At 43.8% G+C, this 23,148-nt stretch overlaps 1 protein-coding gene across 1 annotated transcript in view; it reads right to left on the bottom strand.

Moving 5' to 3' along the window:
* CASQ2 (calsequestrin 2) overlaps positions 1-23,148 on the bottom strand; it is a 64,215-nt gene that overhangs the window by 21,050 nt on the left and 20,017 nt on the right. The window contains exons 2-7 of the mRNA XM_029949470.1: positions 18,387-18,471; positions 15,614-15,714; positions 14,120-14,231; positions 8,780-8,853; positions 2,941-3,071; positions 1,245-1,290 (exon numbers count right to left, since the gene is read on the bottom strand). Coding sequence (XP_029805330.1) covers positions 1,245-1,290; positions 2,941-3,071; positions 8,780-8,853; positions 14,120-14,231; positions 15,614-15,714; positions 18,387-18,471 — 549 coding nt within the window. The remainder of the gene's footprint in view (positions 1-1,244; positions 1,291-2,940; positions 3,072-8,779; positions 8,854-14,119; positions 14,232-15,613; positions 15,715-18,386; positions 18,472-23,148) is intronic.

Below are 23,148 nucleotides of genomic sequence, written 5' to 3'. Positions count from 1 at the left end.
CAAAAAAAAAATTAAAAAACAAAAAGAAACAAAAAAGAGGTTAAATTTTTGAAAGGTTTAAACAGTAGGAAAATATGTTGCCAGAGTGCTAGGTGGCAATTTAATAGGCCACCCCTCTAGACTGGAGTATTTGCTCGTTAGTGTTCTATGAAATGTTTGTTCTGCCTTCAGACGTACAAATAAGTTACCAGCCAGTAAAACAGAGAGTGTCAAGTTACTCCATGGTTCTGTTCATGTCACTTTAGACTCTGAATTAAAGAATAAATAAATAAAGGCTTCCACGGTAATTATTTTCCCCTCCCCCAACAGCCCCTGACAAAATGGTGCCTTGTGGGGACATGGCTTCCCCCAGGGAACTCTACTGAAGAGAACATGAGATCTGGCTCCAAATGATCTAAATTGAAGTCCCAAGATCGAATGTGTATTCATTATGGATCCTTGAGCAGTTAACTTAACCCATAGGATCACCAGTTGCCCCATGTAAAATGAAGTTAATACAACTTGTTCTACATTACATTTTGGAACTGTTGAAATATCTAGGTTAAGAGGATACATGCTTTGAAAAATGCTCCACAGACTTCAGTTGTTATAGTTTATGGATTTTTTTATGAAGCAGAGGTAGGGGGAGGTGCACCTCCAATGACCATCTTTCTGAAAATCTTTTTGACCCACGTGACGCATTGTCTATGACACAGACCCGGGATAATCTGATTTAGTGCCTCCCAGTGCCTTGAGTTGATATTTATGAAAGGAGGTACTGTCGACTGGCCAAATAACCTACAGGTTCTGGGCTCTTTGTACCACTCATCCTTACAAAAAGCTCTGATTTGAGAAGCAGAAACAAAGTAAAGCTCAGAAGGATAACATAACTTGATGTAGGATGGACAGCTACCAGGTAGCAGATCCCGCACTTGAACCCAAGTCTCTACGACCCCACAGCCTGAACTCCTTCCATGATATTGCCTGGGTCTCTGGTTGCCAGTGAACAAAAGCCAGTAGTCACTGTGGGAAGTGAACTCAGAGATGCAAGAATCTTGCCTAGTGGGAGGTACCAAAGAGGCTTCAATTGAGTCCATGGGGAACTGGGTTTTATTTAACTTAATTTAAATGTTGCCCACGTTTCAAATACTCCACCCTCCGGACATCCATTCCAGCAAAATAAAACTTGATTTAAGTTTGGGGACTCCCCTCTTGGGGAACATAATGGTGTCTAACAAGGCAGACAGAGTTTGCCACTTTCTTACCCATGTTTCAAACATATCTTCAGGGCGCAGGCGACGCAGGGTGGGTCTGAAACAAAACAAAGACGAGCTTCTTTGAGTAGGGATTACCAAGCAGACACCACAGCCTCAGCACAGCGAAATGTGCAGTGAGATCTGGCTCGTTTGCAAGAGCATGAAGGGCGTGAAGAGCTCTAGAAATCTCGCCTAAGGAGATAGAGCTGTTCTACCAGGGAGCTGAGCCTGAAGCTCCCAGCCTTTTCACAGACCCTTTTGATCCAAGGATTACAAGCAGTGGGTCAGAGGGCTCAGGGTTGGCTCATTCCCTGGGCAAAAGCCATTTCCTTCCCCCACAGACAGGGGCCACTCCTGAGAGCCCAGAACGGGCCCAGAATGAGGACACCTGGGAGAGAAAACAGAAGTCTTCATTTTTCCAGCCCAGAACTGCATCGTCTTATCATTGGGTCACCCTTCAAAAGCTCTTTAGGGATGTTTCAGAAGCACAGGTAAAACTCTGTTTTGCTCATGGTTTTTATGTCCTTTTTTTTTTAAATTTTTTAATGCTTTTTATTTATTTTTGAGAGACAGAGAGAGACAGTGCGAACAGGGGAGGGTCAGAGAGAGAGGGAGATACAGAATCTGAAGCAGGCTCCAGGCTCTGAGTTAGAGGTCAGCACAGAGCCCGACACGGGGCTCGAACCCACGAACCATGAGATCATGACCTGAGCCGAAGTTGGTTACTCAATCAACTGAGCCACCCAGGCGCCCTGGTTTTATGTCTTTCTGAATGTTGGCAAATAGTGCTGGACATGTTGATGTTTGCTCCTCCAAATGCCACCTCCCTGTGGGGACCAGGCCGACCAGGTGATGCAATCAGAGTGCTCCAGGTTCAATGAACATACACAAGTATGTGTTGGGGAAGGTGGGTGGTGAGGCGGTGACCCCACTGCCATGTTTCATATTTCAATATTGTCCATCCCTCAAGAGCAGGGGCCAGCGAACTATAGCTGTGGGCAAATCCAGCCAGTGCCTCCTGTGTTTAGAAATAAGCTTTTGCAGGGAACAAGCCACACCCATTCGTTTACATACTGTCTACAGCTGCTTTCACACTCCAACAGTAGGGCTGAGTAATTACAACAGAAACCATCTGGCCCACAGAGCCTGAAATATTTATTCTCTGGCCCTTTACCCAAAAAGTTTGCTGATCTGTGCTAGAGCGACTCTAAGTGGTATCAAATATTCCCTTCCCAGAAGTTCTATGTATAAAATGGCTAAGTTATGTAACTGCTCGTAGCCCAATTCCTTGATCTGGAAAATTGTGATACTACCAGTTACTCCATAATGTTGAATATTAGATAAATGGCTTCCATAAGCACTTAGCATGGTCTTTGGTATTTGGCTGTCACTAAATCTCTACTGTTATTATGGTAGGATTTGACTTGTATCTTACTATGACTCAGGGGGGATTTGTTGACTATGGGGAGGTGGTCTAACCCTGTTTGCAGGTGTAGACACATATCTAGAAAAGGTAGCATCTTCCCTGCCTGACTGATCAATGACCATGAGAGCCATACTACTGTCGTCAGTTCTGCTGGGGTAGGAACCCCAGGTTGTTGTTCTTGGGAGGCTCAGAATGTTAGCACCGAGAGGTTCTTCTCCACTCCCCAGACCCTGGACCACCCCCTGCCCACCCCCAGCCCCTGCATGCTGCCTGGGGCACCTTTGGTGCTCTTTCACAAACTCCATGAGCTCCTCTTCTGTGTGAGGTCTGTCAGGGATGGCAATAGGTTCCTCCATGAATGGCTCATAGAAGTCCACCTCATTCATCTTCAAGGATAATTTCTTGGCAACCTGTAACATCCAGAAACCCGACAACAGTTTCCTTAAATGATAATTTTGAGTAGCAGTGGGTGGCCCAATCTTTAAGGAATGCGTGTTTTCTGGCAAAGACATGGGAGTGTTCTTCACAGTTTTAACTGAAATGTTGAAGTGGTAAAAACTCATTGCCGATGCCTAGCTCAACCAACCAGAGAAGGACCCATAGGAAGGAAAAAAACCTATCTGGCAAATGAGGTCCAGGCCAGAGCAGGGAGCAGCAGGAACAAAAAGTGTGAAATCTAATTGTACAATCATCATCATGCCACTGGAAGTGCCAAGGCTGGGGGAAGAAGCAAATGTCAAAAGAGCAAGCTAAGTGTCCTGGGATGCATGGATTTAACTGAACCAATTTGATAGCATAGGCGATCGACAGAAACCATTTAGAGCATACAAGGACTCAAAATCAGAGGTCAGCCCATTAATCTGTCCTCAACCAGCTCTTGCTCCCTCCTTGTGAATTAGGTTGAAAGCATTGGCCCTAGGGTTATCTCTCAGCACTGGGCTTGTCGAGTGGCTTCTCAGGCTCTGGGAACTGCCTGCTTTGTGGCCAGCCAGAGCGTGACTAACCATCCTGGTCCGTCCAGCGTGGAGGGGTCTCCCAGATCTCAGACTCTTGGTGCTAAAACTGGGCTAGTACCCAGCAAGCCAGGCTGAGCGGCTTACCCTCGACCAGATAAAAATCTTGAGGAGCCAGCCGAGAACCCGGAAGACATCTGCTCTCTTGATTCAAGTGGCAGGGCGGTCTGCTGTAAGGGCAGAAAGGCTGCTGTGTTTGCCTGCCAGGCTGCTGAGCTCCAGCCTCTTTTTGTGAAATGATTTGAGAGGCCTGGAATGCGCAACGCTTTGTAGAAAACCAAATGCCATTCTTTTCTAGTTCAGAGCTGCGGTCCAAGAAAGCACAGGGGTGAACAGTGGTTCCCTTGAAACAAAAGATGAATTGCCTAGAGTGGACACCCTGTGGGGGTGACCCACGGTACAGAGGCCCCAGGCAGCCATGACTAATTGGGGAGGGGGGAGGGATTGGGTCTTACATAAGCTCTTACACAAGGAGGGCCATTCTGAGCCAACACTGGTGTCCCTATGGCTTTTGTCATCAATTGCTATTAATTCCAGGTCACTCTATTCCAGAAACATTCCTTACAGTACTTCAGGGAAAGAAATCCCAGCATCCCATTCAGAGCTCAGGAAAATAGGCCATGTTAAGAACTATAGTCAGTCAAAGGAGATTTATGGTCATGTATATTTTAAGGGGCAGGGAAGTGTGGAGGTTTTTTCTTGCTTATCTCGTTTTGTTCGGGGTGGGGCATGGTGTAGATGATGGGGTGGGGAGCGTGGACGGGAGCCAGCAACCGCACAGCCTGTGTCTGGGTCTTCACACTGTCCTTTACAAAGCTGGGCCTGTCACAGAAGGGGCTTAAAATGACACTGGGTCCTGGCTTTCTGACTTCATTTACTACATATTTTAGGAACCAGGAAACCGTGCTTATAGGAAGTGGGAATTGACGGGACGCAGGAGAACAGTAATAATAGCAAGCACACGGGGTGCTCACCACCCAGCAGGCTCTCATGCAAAGGGCTTTCGGTTGAGTCCTTTACAAATCCTCACTTGGATTGCTGAGGTAAGAACCATTATTATACTTATTTTACAGATAACGAGCCAGAGGCACAATTTGTGTATGCAATTTGTCAAGATCACATATGTGGAGGGGGATAGAGTGTGTATGTGTGTGTGTGTGTGTGTGTGTATGTCCATGAGTGCCAGTGTCTGACTTTGCAATGTTAGGGCCATGAATGTCAAGTTGGATTGTGACGTTCTTAAATCCTGGGAAACCCCTGGGAATCACTAAATCCTTGCTGCCACCACCACCACCATGGAGTGCCCCTGTGCATCTCAGAGAAGCCTTTGCTGCCATTCCTGCAGTGGTATCTTGGCTGGTAAGCATGCCATCCTTAGCTCTTAGACTCTCTTGCTCCCTTTACTCCAGAGATGTTGTGGCTTGGTTTAGGATCAGGATGCAGAGATCAGTACTGGTTCCAAACCTGTGGGCCAGGTAAAACTCCCCAGGGAGCTCTCTGAAAACACACATTTCGGGGCGCCTGGGTGGCTCAGTTGGTTAGGCCTCTGACTTTGGCTTGGGTCAGATCTCACGTTCGTGGGTTCGAGCCCCACGTCGGGCTCTGTGCTGACAGCTCAGAGCCTGGAGCCTGCTTCTGGTTCTGTGTCTCCCTCTCTCTCTGCCCCTCCCCCTCTCATGCTCTGTCTCTCTCTGTATCAAAAATAAATTAAAAAAACATTTAAAAAAATATAAAAAAAAAACAACAACACACATTTCGGGGCCTGGGCACAACCATAAAAGAATACAAACTTCTAGATGTAGGGCTCAGGAATCCATGATTTTAAAAGCTCCTTGGAGGATACCACTATGGACAGTGGTTGGAAACAACTAACTCCCAAATCTACATCAACAGCCTTGACATCTTCAGTGTCTTACTCATATATTTAACGTAACATATATATTGGTATGTTTTCTTACTTTCTGTCTTCCCCTCTTCTCCTCACCCTTACCCCTGCCACATTAACTCTAAACTCTCCAGGGGCAGGAATCTCTTTTGCTCTATGTTGTGTTCCTGGCATCTAGAAGAGCTTCTGACACACAAAAGGCACTCAATAAATACTCTCGGAATGAGAAAATGAATAAATAAATGAAAGCCATCTCTAGCTATACATCTTCCCCACTTGCAGAAAGAGAACTGATCAACTCCATCCTTATGTTGTTCGGTAGATTTTTCTTCCTAGATTCCCTAATATTTTCAGTAGCTTCAAAATCTTTGCTGTCTTGAAGCGGAGGCTTGCAATCTTATTTTTGAGCTTCTCTTGGCTTTCTCTCCCTCACCTCAATAGTGGCCAAGCCCTCTTGTCATCTTGACCTCTGACAGTTGGCTTTTTGTCTTTCAGCCTGTATTAGTGCCTCCTTGACCCAGGACTCTCCTGACTTCACGCCTCTACAAAGCACCTCCGCTCTAGTGTGTCCCTCTGGGCTGCCATGCCGTCTCTACAAAAGGTTCATCCCCGCTCCCTTTTCTGCACTAGCGCCCCCTGCTGGACACTACTGAGGCGGCTGCTGGGCGCAGCCAGTCTTTTGGACTTCACCATCTTCTTGGGCTCTGTCTCCCTCCCTACCCCACAACTGATGGGTGTAAACTTTCAAGTCCCAAATGGCACTGAGTCCTCTATGTGTGACGGCTTTTCTGTGTTCCATGCAGAGGAAGAGAGTGGGTCTTTCTCTTTTTAAATGTTATAAAATCCAACAAGGCTACATGAACAGGGACACTTATGACTCAGTGTCTTACAGAGTCTTGAGTGACGAGGTTTCTGAGTTTTTAATTATAGCCTGACCTCACCTTCTTCATGGGCCACAGACATGAAGCCATATGGTTGGGCTGGGAGGCATGTCTGAAAACAGACACTACCCTGAACTCAGCACCGGGCCACCCTTCTAGGAGCTGAGGCTTTGTTGCTTGGCCAAGCCCATCTGCCTGATTCTGTTCCCTCAGACGATTTCTTACCCAAGAGCCAGTCACTGGTGGCCTATCATAGGAACACCAATGATGTATTCGGTTTAGGCTTCCGTGTACATCCCTTTCACTACTAAAATTCTCTTCCAACCTCCATTCTCCTAGGCTTAGACGGCTGCCTTTTATCCTCAGCAGGACTAGGTAATATTTTTGGAATGTTTACCATGTGCCAGATGCCAGCAAAGTGTTTCACATGTATGTTTCTTTCTCTGATGTACAGTAAGTAGTGTATGGCATTGACTTTGAAGTCAGGCTGACCTGAGGTTATATCAGGCTCAACTGCTTACTATGTGACCATGAGCAAATCACTTAATCTCTCAGTGCGTTGGTTTCATTCTGTGTAGACTGAGAATATTAATCCTTCCTTTACAAGCACATTGAGACCATTGAAGCAGCATGGAAAGCTCTCAGTAAAAGCCTGGCATATAAAAAAGTACTTAATAAGTGATAGTCATTCTTCTTGGTATTCTTGCTCAAGATCTCTTTTGACTCTAATCCAACCAATTAAGGTACATTTTCTTCAAGTTTAGATTACATGACTCAGATTATAGACTCCTTCTGGATTATTTTTAATCCAGAATTTGTAGACCAGGGTCAGATCCATAGAGGTGGTTCAGTATACATATGTACAAGGATCGAAGTCAATCTATTTGTCACAGTCCTTCCCTGTTTCAGCACCTACAGGCTTCCCTACAGGCGTCCTCTTGTTTCTCACAGAATACTTGAACTTCTCATAGTATAAAGGCACGTCAGCACCATCTGGCCCCACCGCCTTATTCTTCGGTAGGCCACTCTCTGATTAACTTATGCTTGAATATGATCAGGATTTAGTGTGTCCTAGATTTATTTGTTCTAGTAAATATGGTGATTTAGGGTTTTTAGTTGGTGTCTGTGTTTGTTTGTGTGTGTGTGTGTGAGAGACAGTCTTAAGTGTGTAGGTGTGGATGTGAGTATAAATATTGTGTACTCAGTGTTACATATATAAGTGTGGGTGTGGGTTTAAGTGTGAGTGTATGTGAGGAGATATGTGTCATGTTGTGTGTTGTGTGTATGTGCTGTATGTGTCCTGTATTTTGTGTGCTTTTGTGTATGTTTTGTTGTGTGTGTTTTATGTTATGTATAACATAACATGTTGTGTTGGGCTTGTCTGTTTTATATGTGTGTTGGGTGTTTTCCATGAGTGTTATGTATGAGTATTTTGTGTTATGTGTGTCTGCTATGTGAATGCGGGTGTGTGGGCATGCACCCCAAATCTCAATGGCAGCTACGGGGTATTGTGCGGAGGTGTGTGATACTAAGGAAAGGGCAGAGCTTGGGGCATAGACGGGGATCTCAGCACTCCCATTAATTCACTGGAGACTTGGTTATTACTTAATCTTTCTAAATCTGTTTTGTCATCTGAGACATGGGGCTTCTTACCTTTCAAAGTTGTTTAAGGGGTTAGAGATCATATATATGCAATATTTCAAGTTGTACTCAACACACAGAAAGCACTCAATAAACAGTCGCCATTGGAGTCAGAACTCCATCACAGTAGATAGAACCCAAATAAAAGTCCTTCACAGATGCTGTTCTTTGGCTTATAAAGCACTTGCCACGTCCTGAGAAGGACTGGCCTCCATCCAATTGAATTATAGACAAGTACATCAAGGACATCTCTTGAGGATGGAGGTAACTTATGGAAGCATGCGGGGCTTCCGAGGACCAATGGCCCTCCCCATGCCATCCCCATCCCAGCCCCAGAGAGGGAGGAGTGTGCCCCCCGGGAAGGGAGAGCAGCGCTCTCAAAACAAGGAAGTGGTGATCAGTGTCCTGGCACACTCCGCTGAGGCACCTCCCTCTCTTAGTGATCAAGGTGGGAAAGAGTGGCTCATCACTTCCCATTGGCCGTTTTCAGAAATTCCCTTCCATCCTCTGAATTTATCATCTTTGTACTCCTCTCCCACTCAAAAGTGATGTCCTGCCCTGTTTCTAACACTTCCGGAGAAAGTATTAATGGATGGCAGATGGTTAGTGTTTCTAAAAGGAAAAAAGTGCTGGAAAGTTCAAATTTTAATCCTTCGCGCCTACAAAAGTATGTAAATTGGTGTTTCATAGCAACTTACCCCTTTGTCGAAGGTAGCAAAAAATTTGATGTAAGGTTGGAAGTGTTCAGCTGCCTCTTCAAAAGCCTTGTAATCTAAGAGGGAAAAGATCAAACACAGAGACCTTTTCAAGATGCGCACTGCAGACATTTGTCTTTAAATATAGAAACTGGGGAGCCAATTAATCCTGACTGGATAATTATTTAGCATATATTGTTTAGATAGATAATTATTTAGTACTATTTAAAACCACAACACCCCCCCCCCCAAGGAGTCTGAATTGACTGGCATTCACTTGAGTGAAAGAAGAACATTTTACCTCATTTTTATGTGTTTTTGGGAATTGGTAAATGGGAAGGAGAAAATGGAGGAAGCTCAGAGAGGGAGAAAAATAGAATATTAGACTCTAAACCCAAGGGAAAAGTTCTTCCACCTAAACTCACCACTAGTTGTAAGTGCGCCCTCGAGAGAGAGTGCAGCTTACTATAAATGAGGGCTAAGTAAAAAGAAACTCCACCTTAGTATGTAAATCATCCTCAAAGATGACATCATGAAGGTATTTTAAACTTCTTAGCAGGAGTACCTCTTTTGGTAAATCCTCATTTTTCTTTCCCTCTTTTTAATGTTTAGGTTTTTTTTTTTTGAGATAGAGAGACAGAAGGAGAGGGAGAGAAAGAGATATATATAGAGAGAACGGGGGGAGGGCAGCTAGAGAGGGAGACACGGAATCTGAAGCAGCCCCAGGATCTAAGCTGCCAGCACAGAGCCCGACTCGGGGCCCGCACTCATGAACTGTGAGATCATGACCTGAGCTGAAGTTGGATGCTTAGCCAAAACTGAGTCACCCAGGCACCCCCTTTCCCTCTTTTTAAGTTTTCATTTTAATTCTGACCCCTTGGGAGGTTGATTTGGAATTAATCAAGCCGATGCTTGACTCTGGTCCTAAGCATGTGTCCAAATAGTCAAGAGAGGCAGGAGACACATGAGGACGGCCAGACTGTGCTTACTGCATCTTGATAGTTACCGGGTAAATACACCGGTATTTCAGCCTTAGAGGTGAGGGTCGTGGAGATGATAATGGTGATGGTGGTGGTTCTGCATAATGTCTATAATCCTGAAAGTTGGTGATCCTACATTTCATTCTTAAGATTAACTTTTTCCCATTTTGTGGAATTCCCTATCTCTTAATCACTAGAGGTATAAGCTTTGGCTAGAATCCTAGGAGCATGCAGATTTTCTAATATGCAATCAAAAACATTTCAAGAATAATACTGGCTCAGGGAACACCAAGATATAAGACAAAGACACTGATCTCAAAGGCTCACAACCCAGAAAGGGTATGGATCCTTAGAGAACCACAGTGCAAAGTGATAGTTGCTAGAATCGAGGTGCAATAAACACAGATGCGAGGGGGTTGACAACTTTACAAGAATGCCTGGACAGGTGGATACACATTCACACAAACTCATCCCCATAAAAGTAACTGGGTAGTCAGAAAGTCTATTATACAGACTGATAGTTGGGGCAGAGAACAGGGTGGAGGGGAAGAGGATGAGTGGGGGTCTGGAGAAGGAAGAGAGAGAAGGCAGGAGAGAATCAAAGTGTTTAAGCCATATCCCAGTCATTTATGTCTGTCTCAAGCTATAGTGGGCTCCATCAGAATCCTTTGTACCCTCCTTCTCTGACCCCCTCCACATCTCTATGAACTTCTACCCTGATGGAAAGAGTGGCCTCAACCTGTGTCCAGTACATTTTCCTCACCTAGGGAACCAGTCTATATCCCTTTTAAGATGAAGAAGGATAGCTAGAGCATGGTAATTCTCCAGGGTGGCACTTTAGACTGTGGCTGAATCTTTATCCTTGCCCAACAGCAGTTGTCTTGTAGGGTACCTGGTCTAACCGCCTGCTCTGTCTGATCTCAGGTTGTCCCGGGTTTTCCCTGCCCTCACGTCCTGTTATGATGCCAACCAGCTCCTTCTTAGCTCCTCCAGTCTGACCCTCCAGTTTCCCCTTCTAGAATAGGCTCCTCAATGGTCAGTCTTCAACCTTCAGCTTCCCGCAGACTTACCTTAGCAACTACTCACCTTTCTTCCCATCTCCCAGGGGTTCCCGTCCTTGGTCTTGGCCCCCCAACCCCCAGCTCCAGATTTCCCCCAGTTTGGAATTCTTAACATCAGCTGAATTCCCCCCACTCCCAGGAAGTTCCTGTCATGCTCCTTCAACACTAGCACTCATAGCTACATGTTCAAGCTGGATGTGAACATTCATGTCCAAGTTCCTTGGTAGATGTAGCCCCCAGTTCTTCCAGGACCTTTCTAATTTGGTCCAAAATCTCCTAGGACCCTTTTTTCCCCAAGACCATTCCAGTCTAACTATGTGTTTAATCCCTTCAATACTCCATGGTCCCTCTATCGTTCTTGCTCTATAGGATGGCTTGGGATCATTTGTAGAGCCAATGCTTGTGGTGCCATTAAAGTTCCTTGACCAATCACACTCAAATACAGGATTCTCAATGACTGTTTCCCTTGGTGCCTTACCAACTCCTAGATTTCCCACCCACAGATCCCATCCTCTTTTGAAAGGCAAGAAGAAACAGAGAGACATAGATGCCTGACAGAACGTCACGATGTTTTCAGTCAGTGTGTGGTAGCTACCAGTGAGAGACATACATTTTTTTTTTGTGGTAGTAAACTTCCTACATGTTTTCTACAACCATTCAAACTTTTACAGTAGTTAATTATATCTGAAAGTAATTGTTCCATCTATAAACTTCCCACATTCTAGAACAATTATTTTCTGCCAAAGACGTCAGCAAGCATCACAGCTAGAGAGAGCCTTGGAGAGAGGCTACTGCCCTGATGTCCTCACGGGATCTTCTCAGGTGGTGTGATTGTGACCAGAGTCCATGTTCATTCATCATCAGTGATGTTTTGGGGTTTGTGACACTCTGAAATATTCTATTTTTTTGGTTTTGAATTAATATACTCTAATGTTTATATTTTCTACTAACTTTAATGGAGTAAATTTATGATTACTATATTTTATTATGTTCATCATCATCATAGTCAGTATTATTAGCCTGATCTGGTGTCAGGTATTCCTAAAGACAATGTTTATCAATTTAAAGATAAAAATTCAACCTTAAGAAGGAGATTGAAATGGCTCACTAGTGATTTTATTATTTAAATCTTCAGGGAAAAAATGGTAAGACTAGTAGAGCAATATCTGTGTATTCCTTAGGAAATGCTTTGTCATTATTTTGAAATATATAATTGGGGAAAACTTTGAATTTGAAATCTATTCAAATTACCATAAGAATATTCCATTTATCAATGAAAAAGAGAGTAATAGCCACAAGAACTGAATGGACGCTCACACCCTGGAGGGATAGTTTAGAGACTAGATTTCCGAATTCTGTTCAATGGTGAGAAAAGACCGCTCATCCATCAAAGGGGAAATAATGACCGTGTTGTCTTATCATTTGCTGCCATCCAAAGTCTCTTGTCAGCTGTGACCAAGAGTAGAAGAGATCATTTAAACCCTTCACCAGGAATAGCATGTTGCTATTTCAAAAGCTATAGTTTTAGAAGCTAGTACAACCTTCTCATTCAAATATCTAAAAACATTTTATTTGGAAGATTTATGCAATGCAATATTTGATAACTTTTCTCTGGTTTTATTATTATTATTGGTAGTAGTAGCAGTAGGAGTAGTAGATAAAGAAAGCAAAAGAATGTTTTGTTTTGTTTTTCTACTAAGTCCAAATCTCTTCCAGGTCACTCCTATGGGCTGTGCAAGCACCCCCACATTTTGTGTGTGCCATGATGTGAAAACATGTGTAAGTCTTGAAAGTACAAAACAGGGTTTAAGTTTGTCAGCTATAAAGTCAGATTCCTGGGACTGAAATCGTAGCTCTACGATTTATGTACTAGCTGTGTGATAGTGAGTTAATTTAACCTTTGTGTTCCTTTCATTTCCTCCTCATGAAAATGCTGATAATATGGTAACTGCCCTACAGGCTAGTCATGAGAAAGAAATGAAGGCATCTATGTGGAGCTCCTGGCAGAGGCCTGACCCATGATGTGTACCGATTAAAGGGAGCTGTTTTTGTCAACAGGTTTAGGAGGGAGGACAGGACCTGGAAGATGTGTTCTTTATCTCAGTCTGGACCTGACCTCCCTCCTTATCTGCTATCCTGAGCTTAATGGAGGAGAGAGACACGGAGGACAAAGCAAATGGAGGGATGGGGAAGAGAAAGGAGAAAATGAAATAGAAGGAAACCTAAGAGAAAGAAGGGGGTAGGCAGAGCACCCCACAGTAGACAGCATCTAAAAGAAACAGAAAAATCCAAGTGAAATCACCCAAAGGCAAGCTGGGTAAGCATCTTTGGCTAGCCACCTTCCCCGGGGCACACTGCTAAGGAGGGCGAGTAGAGAAGCTTTTATATAACACATGAGAAGACAGTGAAGTTTGGTCACGGGAGAGAGAAAATAGGTGGCTTGTTGGTCGAAGACCAAGGATGCCGGTTGGCAGATGGGTGATTTTGGCTTTCCAGAAACATAAGCAGCCTTCCTTTGCATGGCCCCCACACGCTAATGTGACCACGGTTATGCCCACTCATCACTCTCCTTCTCTGCACGGCTGAGACTTCAGGAAAAGGATAACTTCATGGGGACATGCTGCCAAAGATCTTTGGAAAGATGTACTCCAGTAGGAGCCTTGCTGGCCCCTCCTCTTCCTGACTCCCACTTTCTCTCACCCTGGTAAGGGTGGTGGTAGTGCTATGATGCATTCCTGTGTCCACCCAGAACCTGACCGCAAAGCATTCAAAGGGATTATACCCAAGGGTGAGGCTGTGCTATTGCAGGGAGCCTTGGTGGTCGGCCGTGGGGTTGGCCAGCAAGTTTCCACATTGTGGGCAGCTGCGAGGCCCTGCCTACTCAGATTTTCCTCTCATCCTGTCCAAGTGGCTGAGAAGCTCTCTAACCGGTGACCACAGGAGGGGCCAACATCAGGAAGAGAGTCCACTATTTACTTATTTTAGGGGAGAATTCCACTGGTAGGTGGGCAGGTAGAAAAAGGGGGAGGAAGACTTTTCTCTTTTCTGTAAAACATTCACCTTCCCCTTCAAGATCAGAGAACATGGCCCAACCTTAATGCTCTCCAGCATCCCTGGCTGTTTTGCATCATTCTTGGACATGTGTCCCACCCATTGCAGAGGGTGCAAAGAAGGTTCTTTCTCCCTCCTTCCCACCCAGCACCCAATATGCCAACAGCCCATTCTCTTTATGGGAGACATGTAACATATCTGGTTAGGAATCTAGTCTTTAGACTCACAGGTGGGGCTGACAGATAACTTACACTCCGAGTCTTCACTCTTGAAAAAGCCAATGAGTTTGATCTGGTCCTCAATGCGTTCAAAGGCTTGGACTTCCAGTTTGCTTGTGATGATCTCCACGGGATCCTCAATTAGCTGGAATGCCACACACACACACACACACACACACACACACACACACACAGACACATGAAATATGTTCCAACAAGAGAACTGTGCCTTCCTCAGTGGGGAAGTCGCGCGCCCACATGTAAGATACTTTGGCGGGAAGCTGTGGACTCCATGCACCCCTGGTGTGCACAGCAGCAATGCCTTCCAAGGAATGGACTTAAGGAGTATGCTGATTGGGCAATTCTATTTCTCTTGTCTGTTATTGAGTTTGGAATGGCATGTGACCCAATTCTGGCCAATGACTCTCAGGCAGATTTGCTGAAAGCTTTGGGAAAGTTCTTCTATCCTTTAAAGAGAACAATGGAAGCCAGATCCTCCCCCACTTTACCCACCATTGCATATGAATGAGGAGATGCAAGTATCAGCTCTCTTATAACCAACCTGAGAAGAGTCAGCCTGAGGACAAAGCCAACAACACACTGAAAGGTGCACTACCTGTGATTTACCAGTAAGTCTAAACTCTGCCCTCACTCTGTCCTTCCATTTGTGCTTTGAGGTAGTTGAGTCTGGTTTCCATTATGTGTATCTAAAAGCCTCCACTTAGCTTTCAGAGATGGGCCAGTACTGGGCTGGCCCAGAGTTTTCTGTTGCCTCCTTCACATTTTTAGGGCTTGTAGGTGTGGGTCCACGAGAGAGGAGAGACAGTCTTGGGTGCTTTTTTGCAGGACATGGCCTTCAACTCACTTTTGACTCACTCTTTCTGGGTTTGTTGAAGCCATGAGGAAAAGGCCACAGGCCACTTTGCACTAGCTGGTAGATAGGGAATCACCAGCATGGATGTTGTGTATCTGTACACATATCTGTTCAAAATCATTCGACTTTACAGCTGCTACTGAAAGTGTGAGTTCATCTATGGGTAACATACCTTTATCATGTTTGTTCCTCTATCTGCCTGAGCACATGGATCTAGAGTGTCGTCCTCTGTGACTGAGAGTAGAGTGTGCTATCGGGGGCTCCTTAGTCCCTTCCACTTCAGCTGCTCTGTCTCTGAGTGATTATCCATCTCTCTTTCCCACTCTCCCCAGAGCCTCTTCAGATGCCCTGGAACCTTGGGTTTTGGGGACTCGTGGTGTATGATTGCTAAGAGAATTAATGTGTTGCCTACACAGTCCTGATTAGTGACCCTCAGGTCAATAATAAAACAGTTTCTAAGGCAACTTAAGGGCCAGCTTCCCAGTAGAAAATAGCACTGTGAAGTAGGTACTCCTAGGTGTTTTGTGAAGCATGAGGAATCTTTCTTGGGCCAGCACAGATTATCCATCGTCTTTGCTTTTACTTTGGGGTTTTACATCCCTATATTTGAACCCAAACAGCTCCATGCAAGGCCACTGTGCATAAATGCTTACGTCCAGGAGAAATTCCACCAGGACATCAGCAGCAAACTCGCCATCAAACTCAATCGTGCGATCACCCTTAAGGACATACAGGCTTCCTTCTTCATCAAAACCTGGAAGAAACAAAGAGTCCCCAAGACAAGGTCAGCCTGATGCAAGAAAAGTGATCCCATGGGCTGAAGTATGGCTCAGGATCTGTGGAACTAGCGTTAACCTTAGGATCGGTTCCCCTTAACCTTTCCTTTGGAAAGGACACCCTAAGTACACATTTAAATGGAAATAGTCAAGAACCAACAGCTCCACCTGAACTTTAACTTGCAAGAATAATCGATTCTCTACCCTACCACTGCTTTCATTTTCCAAATATACCGCCAACCTCATTCTCCCTACCAAAATGTTTCAATGCCCACTGCCCACTTGACTCCTTCTATTCCTCCATAACCTAGTGCCAATCCTCCCCTTCACACTCTCCCTTGGGTAGACCTGCTCTCTTAATCCTTTGTGCATCCTTTTTCCTTCTTGCCCTCATGCTGATGTGAAAGGGTGTGTGAAGTCACAAAGTGTTCTTTACCCAGATGTTCTCCTGGCTCCCCAAATTTGGAGTGACCTCCACCCCTGCTCTCATCCTGGTCAGTTCCTTTGGATCTTGGCATAGGACTCATCTTTCCCCAGGAGGCCACGCCAATCTCTCTTGCCACCACTGCTCCTTAGTCAGCCTCATTTACAGGAACTCACTGGAACAGTAAGCTCCCCAAAGGCAGGACCACTGTCACCTTGGTATCCCCAGAAGCTTGCACAGAGCCTGGACACATCAGGCACCCCATAAACATCCATGACCAGAATGAGAAGCTTACTTTCCTATCTTGGCTGAATTCTACTCATCTTCTCCCAGTTAGCTGATAATCCTGCAAGGGAAAGTTTTGCATCTTTTCTGCCCTCCATTGCTCCTGGCGTACTGCTATGTGCTTTAACAAATGTTCACTGGAAAACTGCATTTCCCTCCAGGAATGCTAAATAACTCAGGCTGGCCTGTGGTCCAACTGCATAGCATCCTTAATTCCTTAGACTAATTGTTTTCAAACTTTCTATTAGCTGGAGAATGCTTTCTCCAAAGGAACTCTCCTGTAGAACCTGTGGAGAAGAGGAGGCTGGCCCACTGCCTGCAGGGTCCCAGGGCAGTCCGAAAGACCCCAGGCACACCCTGGAGCACCATCTGTAAATCTAAAGGGTCAAGGTGTCAAGGATACTTGACCGATCACAAAGGGTAGCGTGGGAACATCAGTCAGTGTCCTGATGTTGGATTCTTTCCTAAGTGAAAGCAGTTGGGAGGCTTTTGTAGTAGTTCAGACATAGCCTGATGGAGACCAAACTCAGGCAAATGGAAGGGAGGATGATGATGAAGGAGCAGGTTCACAAAATAACACTTTCCTGTCAACTCTGAGAACCAAAACTAATTCCTGCTCTATTTCCTCCATGTTCAGTGGAGAGAGAAGTTTGTTTAGATTTTGCAAGCTCTGTGCCCTGGAGCATACCCACTGGTTCATTCTTATAAAAACTTGCCCAGCATTCCCTGCTCTCCCTGGCACACACACACATCCTAAATTCTTAGATCACTGGAATACTAGTTTTCTCCCCTCAACTAAATTTACTGGAAATTCTCTCAAACTCAACGTCCCCTGAAAGCAATGCGAAAGAAGACTAGGGAGTCAATAGATGCTGGGGGAAGAGAAACGAGTCATTAAATTGCTTTTGACTCGAGAAAGAATTTAACATACTCTTTTCCCCTCATCAAGGTGGAGAAAATATTCCTTAACGTAGCTCTAGGGAAAGAGATACCCCAGACATTCTTAATAATTCATTATCGTTTTATAATCATGAATTCTTCCTTGTGTCTAACCTATATATAGTTTCATAAAATTTAAACCTTAAAAAAAACTAGTCTTCTTGAAAATAAGAGAACAATTGTTTGTAATGCCTGAAGATAATGAACTTCAGTGTACCTGAAGCCACTAATCTTTTTCCCCCCTGTGTTTACTACTCCAAATCCAATTAACCTTTCTTCAAAGGTCCTGTTTTATAAGCTCCTGCTATTTTTAAATAGCCATTCTTCACTGGTCGTGCAGAAAAGGCAAAATGGGCAGTACATGTGTGTGGGTGGGTGCTGAGAAGCCAGAGGAGTTACCCGTATTCTCTCTCCTTGGGATTAGGGGTGTGAGAGTCTTGAAGTGTACTTGCCCTTAAGATGACATATTGACACAAGAGATCACAACATGCACGGTGTGGTCACCCAACCGTGCCGCATCTAAATCCTCCCTCTCGCCCTTAATGATAATGCCCAGCTGGGGTTTAGCTTTACATCTAGAAACCACTGGAACTCTAGAGTCATTACTATTAAGGTTATCTTGTGTTGGCTGCTTCAGCCAAGAGATAAGGAAATAATAGGTGATGGAGGAAGAGATTTGTTCTCTTCCAGAGAGATAACCAGGGCAATGAGATGAAGAGGCCAGGTTTTTAGCCTCCTCTAGGAGCTGAAAAGAAAGGTTTGACTTCTTTGGTGTCAATTTCTACAGTTATACAAAGATATATTTGATGATTTATGTGAAATCATTCAATTCAAGCCAATACTACTTTCATGAAACTCATCCCAAACCCAAGACTAAGGTGTGCAGAATTGTTTTATATTTATTGAAAAATAGTCTAGTTACCATGCAAGAAGAAATGAAACTGTATTTTTTTTTGCAAGACATTTGTTTCTTCCTTGTATGCCTAAAGAAGTCCCACTTACCCAGTTTCTTGGCAAGCTTGGCTTCTTTTTTGGCATCCACCATCACGAAGCCTATATCTTTATGTTCCAGGACCTGGGCCACAAACTGAAGGGAAAGACAAGCCAGAGTAAGGGGACCAAGGGAAGAAAGATGATAGAATATGTCACAGAATAACATTCTGACCTGGGGTGCCTGAGTGGCTCAGTTGGTTAAGTGTCCAGCGTTGGCTCAGGTCATAATCTCACGGTTCGTGGGTTTGACCCCGCATCGGGCTCTGTGCTGTGCTGACAGCTCAGAGCCTGGAGCCTAATTTGGATTCTGTGTCTCCCTCTCTCTCTGACCCTCCCCTGCTCGTTCTGTCTCTCTCTGTCTCTCAAAAATAAATTAAAAAAATAAAAAAATATTCTGACCTAATGACAAGAAGATTTTCCTTCATACCTCCTGTTACTCTAACCAATTCGAGCAGCAACAAAGAGATTGCATGCCATCCCACCAGGAGAAGGATGGTTTAGCAGAATGCTGAGAACCCAGGAGAAAAAATGTGAGGACCAGACCCAAGATACATGGTTTGGAAGAATATATCCACTGTGTCACACCCTCCTCTGCCCTTGGCATAGATAAAGTTTGAATTGAGAGAAAGAAGAATCAAAAGGAAGCGATGAGCATTTGGATAACTGCAGGTACATGACAAGGGGGCCAGAGCCCTTCTGCAGCCACAACCGAACATGGAGTCAGGGGGGGACACAAGACATCACAAGGCGTACTGTGTGGTCACTTAACCATGCCTCATCTAAAGCCTCCCTCTCATCCTTGAAAAAAGCCAAGGAACCTTAAAATGAAGGGGACCTGTGTCCCCAATACCCAAGCATAGTCCTTGGGTTCCTTGAGCCCCTGGGCTTGTAGAGTAGAAGTGCCCACTGGATGTATCTGGCCAATAGACCCAAAATGATTCTGAGGTCTTTCCACAGTCCACTGAGAGAAAGAACTCCTGGAGCTCCAGAATGGAACCATCGGCCACAAAGGTAAAGAGGGTACAGCCGTGTCCTAGGCGGACAGATGGCTGGACACCAGCACAGATGAGAACACCAAGCACAGGACTCACATCATGTTAACCTCCCTGAAACTCAGATTTAAGGAAGCAGGGAGACCATCCCCTGACTGAGATCTGTGGCCCACCATCTGGTGAGTGGGAGCTTAAATAGAAACAGTGAAGGAGCTACCAGAGAGATCATGAAATATTAATGTCACTTTTCTTTAAAGTAAAAAATATGTCTATGTATTTATTTTTAGAGAGAGAGTCCAAGCCAGGGAGCAGGGAAAGAGGGAGAGAGAGAATCCCAAGCAGGCTCCACACTGTCAGCACAGCACCCCACACGGAGCTCAGTCTCATGAACTGTGAGATCATGACCTGAGCCGAAATCAAGAACTAGACACTAAAATCAACTGAGCCACCCAGACACCCCTTTCTTCAAACTTTTCACAAAAGGTCATTGTAGATTGATGTGCAATTCTAAGAAATGATGGAGACCCGTTGCACATTTTATCCAGTTTCTGTTAAAGTAATATCTTGTAAAACTGTAGAACAGTATCACAAACTAGACATTGGCATTGATAGAGTCAAGAAACAGAACATTTTCATAACCACAAGGATGCCTCATGGTATCCCTTTACAGCCACATTCTCTTTCGGCCAATCTCATCCCCTCCCTGAAAAGATTTTTATAATCTTTTCATTTCAAGAATGTTACATAAGTTGAATCATATAGGATGTCACCTTCTGCGTATGGCTTCTTCAACTCATCATATTTTTCTAGAGGGGTTCATCCAGATTCTTGTGTATATCAAAAGGTCATTTTTTTTTTTATTTGCTGAGTAGTATTTACATGGGATGGAGGTACTACAGTTTGGTCAAGTATTCACCTATTGAAGGACATCTGGGTTGCTTAAAGTTCTTGGCAATCATGAATAAAGCTGCTATAAACATTCATGGACAAGTTTTTTTGTGAAGGTTGGTTTTATCTCAGATACATGTTAGGAGTGTGATTTCTGGGTATAGTAACTGCATGTTAAATGTTTAAAGAAACTGCCACACTGTTTTCCTGAGTAGAGCACCACATGCCCTTCCCACCAGAGATGTAGTGATGAGCTATCTAGTTCTTCCACATCCCTGGCAGCATCTGGAGTTGTCACTTTTTAAAAATTTTTGCCATTTTTACAGATGGGTAGTGATATTTCATTATGGTTTTAATTTGCATTCCCCTAGTATCTGATGAGGCTGAACATTTTCTTCTTGTGCTTATTTGACATCTATATGGTCTTCTCCATGAAATTCTTAGTCACGTCTTTGCCTATTTACTAAACAGGTTGCTTTTTGATTGTTGAGTTTTGAGAGCTCTTTAATATTAGTTCTTTGTCAGAGATGTGGTTTACAAACATTTCTCCCACTCGGTAGCTTATCTTTTCTTAATAAGGTCTTTCATAAAAGAAAACATTTTCATTTTGATGAAGCCCAATTTATCAGTTTCTCTCTTTATGATTGTGTCTTTGGTGTTAAGTCTGAGAACTCTTTGTCTAGCCCTATATCCTGAAATTTCCTCCCAATTCTTTTTCTAAAAATTTTATAGTTTTAATTTTACTTTAGTTTTAATTTTACTTGCTGGCTCCTGATCCATTTTGAGCTACATTTCGGCAAGGTGTGAGATTTACCTTGAAGTTCTTTTTTCTTTTTAGCCAGCACCATTGTTGAAAAGGCCATCTCTCCCCCATTGAATTGCTATTATGCTTTTGTCAAAGATCAGTTGACATAATTATGTAGATCTATTATTGCTGCTTTCTCTCATCTGTCTGTCAATATCACATGGTCTTGATTACAGTAGCTAAATAATAGCTCTTGAAGGTGAGTAGACCAACTCTTCCCACATGATTCTTCTTTTTCAGAATTGCTTTAGCTAGTTTAGTTCCTTTGCACTTCCATATAAACTTTAGAATAATCTTGTCTATAATTACAAAAATATATATTTCCAGGCTTTTCATAGGAATTGCATTGAATTTTTTTTAATGTTTATTTATTTTTGAGAGAGACAGAGCACAAGCAGAAAAGGGGCAGAGAGAGAAGGAGACACAGGATCCAAAGCAGACTCTAAGCTCTGAGCTTTCAGCACAGAGCCCGACATGGGGCTTGAACCCACAAACCATCAGATCATGACCTGAGCTGAAGCTGGACGCTACCCAGGTGCCCCTATACCTAATTATTTAAATGTTTTGAGCGATTATTAATATTATTGTACTTTAAATACTTGGTGTTCATGTGCTTATTGACAGTAAATAGGTATATAATTGGTTTTTCTGTTTATCTTATATGTTGCAACCCTGCTGAATTATTACTAAGAGGTTTTTGTATTGTTCTTTGCAGATTCTTTTAGATTTTTCTATGTAGACCATCATGTCATTCACAAAGAGGGACAATTTTTTTTCCCTCTTATATGTATGCCTTTTCTTATTTTTGTGTTTCCTTGTGGCACTGACAAGGACTTCCAGCATTGTGTTGAATCAAAGTGGCAAAAGCAGATGTCTATGCCTTGTTCTCAATCTTCAGAATTTGTCTAGTTTTCCTTTCAGTTCTATCAGTTTTCGCTGCACATATTTCACAGTTTTGTCCTTTAGTGCACATCACATTAGGATTTCCTGTTTCCTCGGTGGAGTGACCCTGGATCTATCTGGCTTTGCAGTTTGTGCTACAAATCCTTCTGTGGTTGCTTCTCTCATTTTCTCTTCATTTCTATGTCTGCCTTCATTTTCCCCACATCTGTGTCTTCTCCCTTGGATTTCCTTTCCTCTTATAACTTCCTTGGGGCTTTCTTTGCCTATTCACTCTTCCTCCCCCTTCTCTTTATCTCTGCTCCTAAACACTTCTGTTCCTTTAAGGCTAAGGATATTGATGGGAAACACAAAAGCTGTTCTCGGAGAGAACCTGGTGGCCTGGGGTGGAGGGGCAGGCTGCAAATGCCACCACCTGCCCCTTGGGCAGTTTTCTCTCCATTCTCGGATTTTGGCTGAGACTAGGGAAAGGCTTAGGATGAAAGACATCATCGTCAGTATTTATGTTATGACTCATCTCGAGCTTTCCTGCAATACTTCAACAGGCTAATCTTTCTGGAAAGTCATTTTTAGTCTATTGTATTCAATTCATTAGACAAGGTCATTTTTGAAAGAGTTTTCTGGTTTTCAGTATAAGCCACTCTGTCCTAGTTCGTGCTACCAAAATGTCTATCATTCAAAGTTAGTAATGATACTATTAAGTTTCCCTCCTCCTACCACATGAGCCTCTAACAGTGGCTCTTAAGCTTGAGCATGCATTTAAATCACCACTTAAAATGGGGCTTTCTGAGCCCCAGCTCCAGAAAGTAGAGAACAGAGCTGGGGCGGGGCTCAGAGATTGACACTACTACCCCTCAGGATTCTGATACAGCAGATCTCCTATTACACTCTAGAAAGCACTGCTACAAATGATTGTCAGTTCATCCAAAAGTGATACAGTATCATTTTTTCAACTGTGACCCTCTGGCCCATGAGTGGCTCTGTTGACTCCTCTACCTCAGGCATAGGAGAGACATATTAATAATAGTAAGAATATAAGCGATTAACTATGAGAATGAAACAGAAGTTTTAACTCTGACCTCTCCTAGGTGTATGCCATCATGTTTTGTTGGGTTTTAGGCTGATGCAAATGTGTGCCTCTCCCAGGAATAGAAAGCGTGGCCTCTAGTTACTTTCTTGATATTTA

The sequence above is a fragment of the Suricata suricatta genome, chromosome 8 (assembly GCF_006229205.1).
Source record: "Suricata suricatta isolate VVHF042 chromosome 8, meerkat_22Aug2017_6uvM2_HiC, whole genome shotgun sequence".
Lineage (NCBI taxonomy): Eukaryota > Metazoa > Chordata > Mammalia > Carnivora > Herpestidae > Suricata > Suricata suricatta.
The sequence above is the reverse complement of the archived record's forward strand: the minus strand, read 5'-3'. Positions and strand labels throughout refer to the sequence as shown.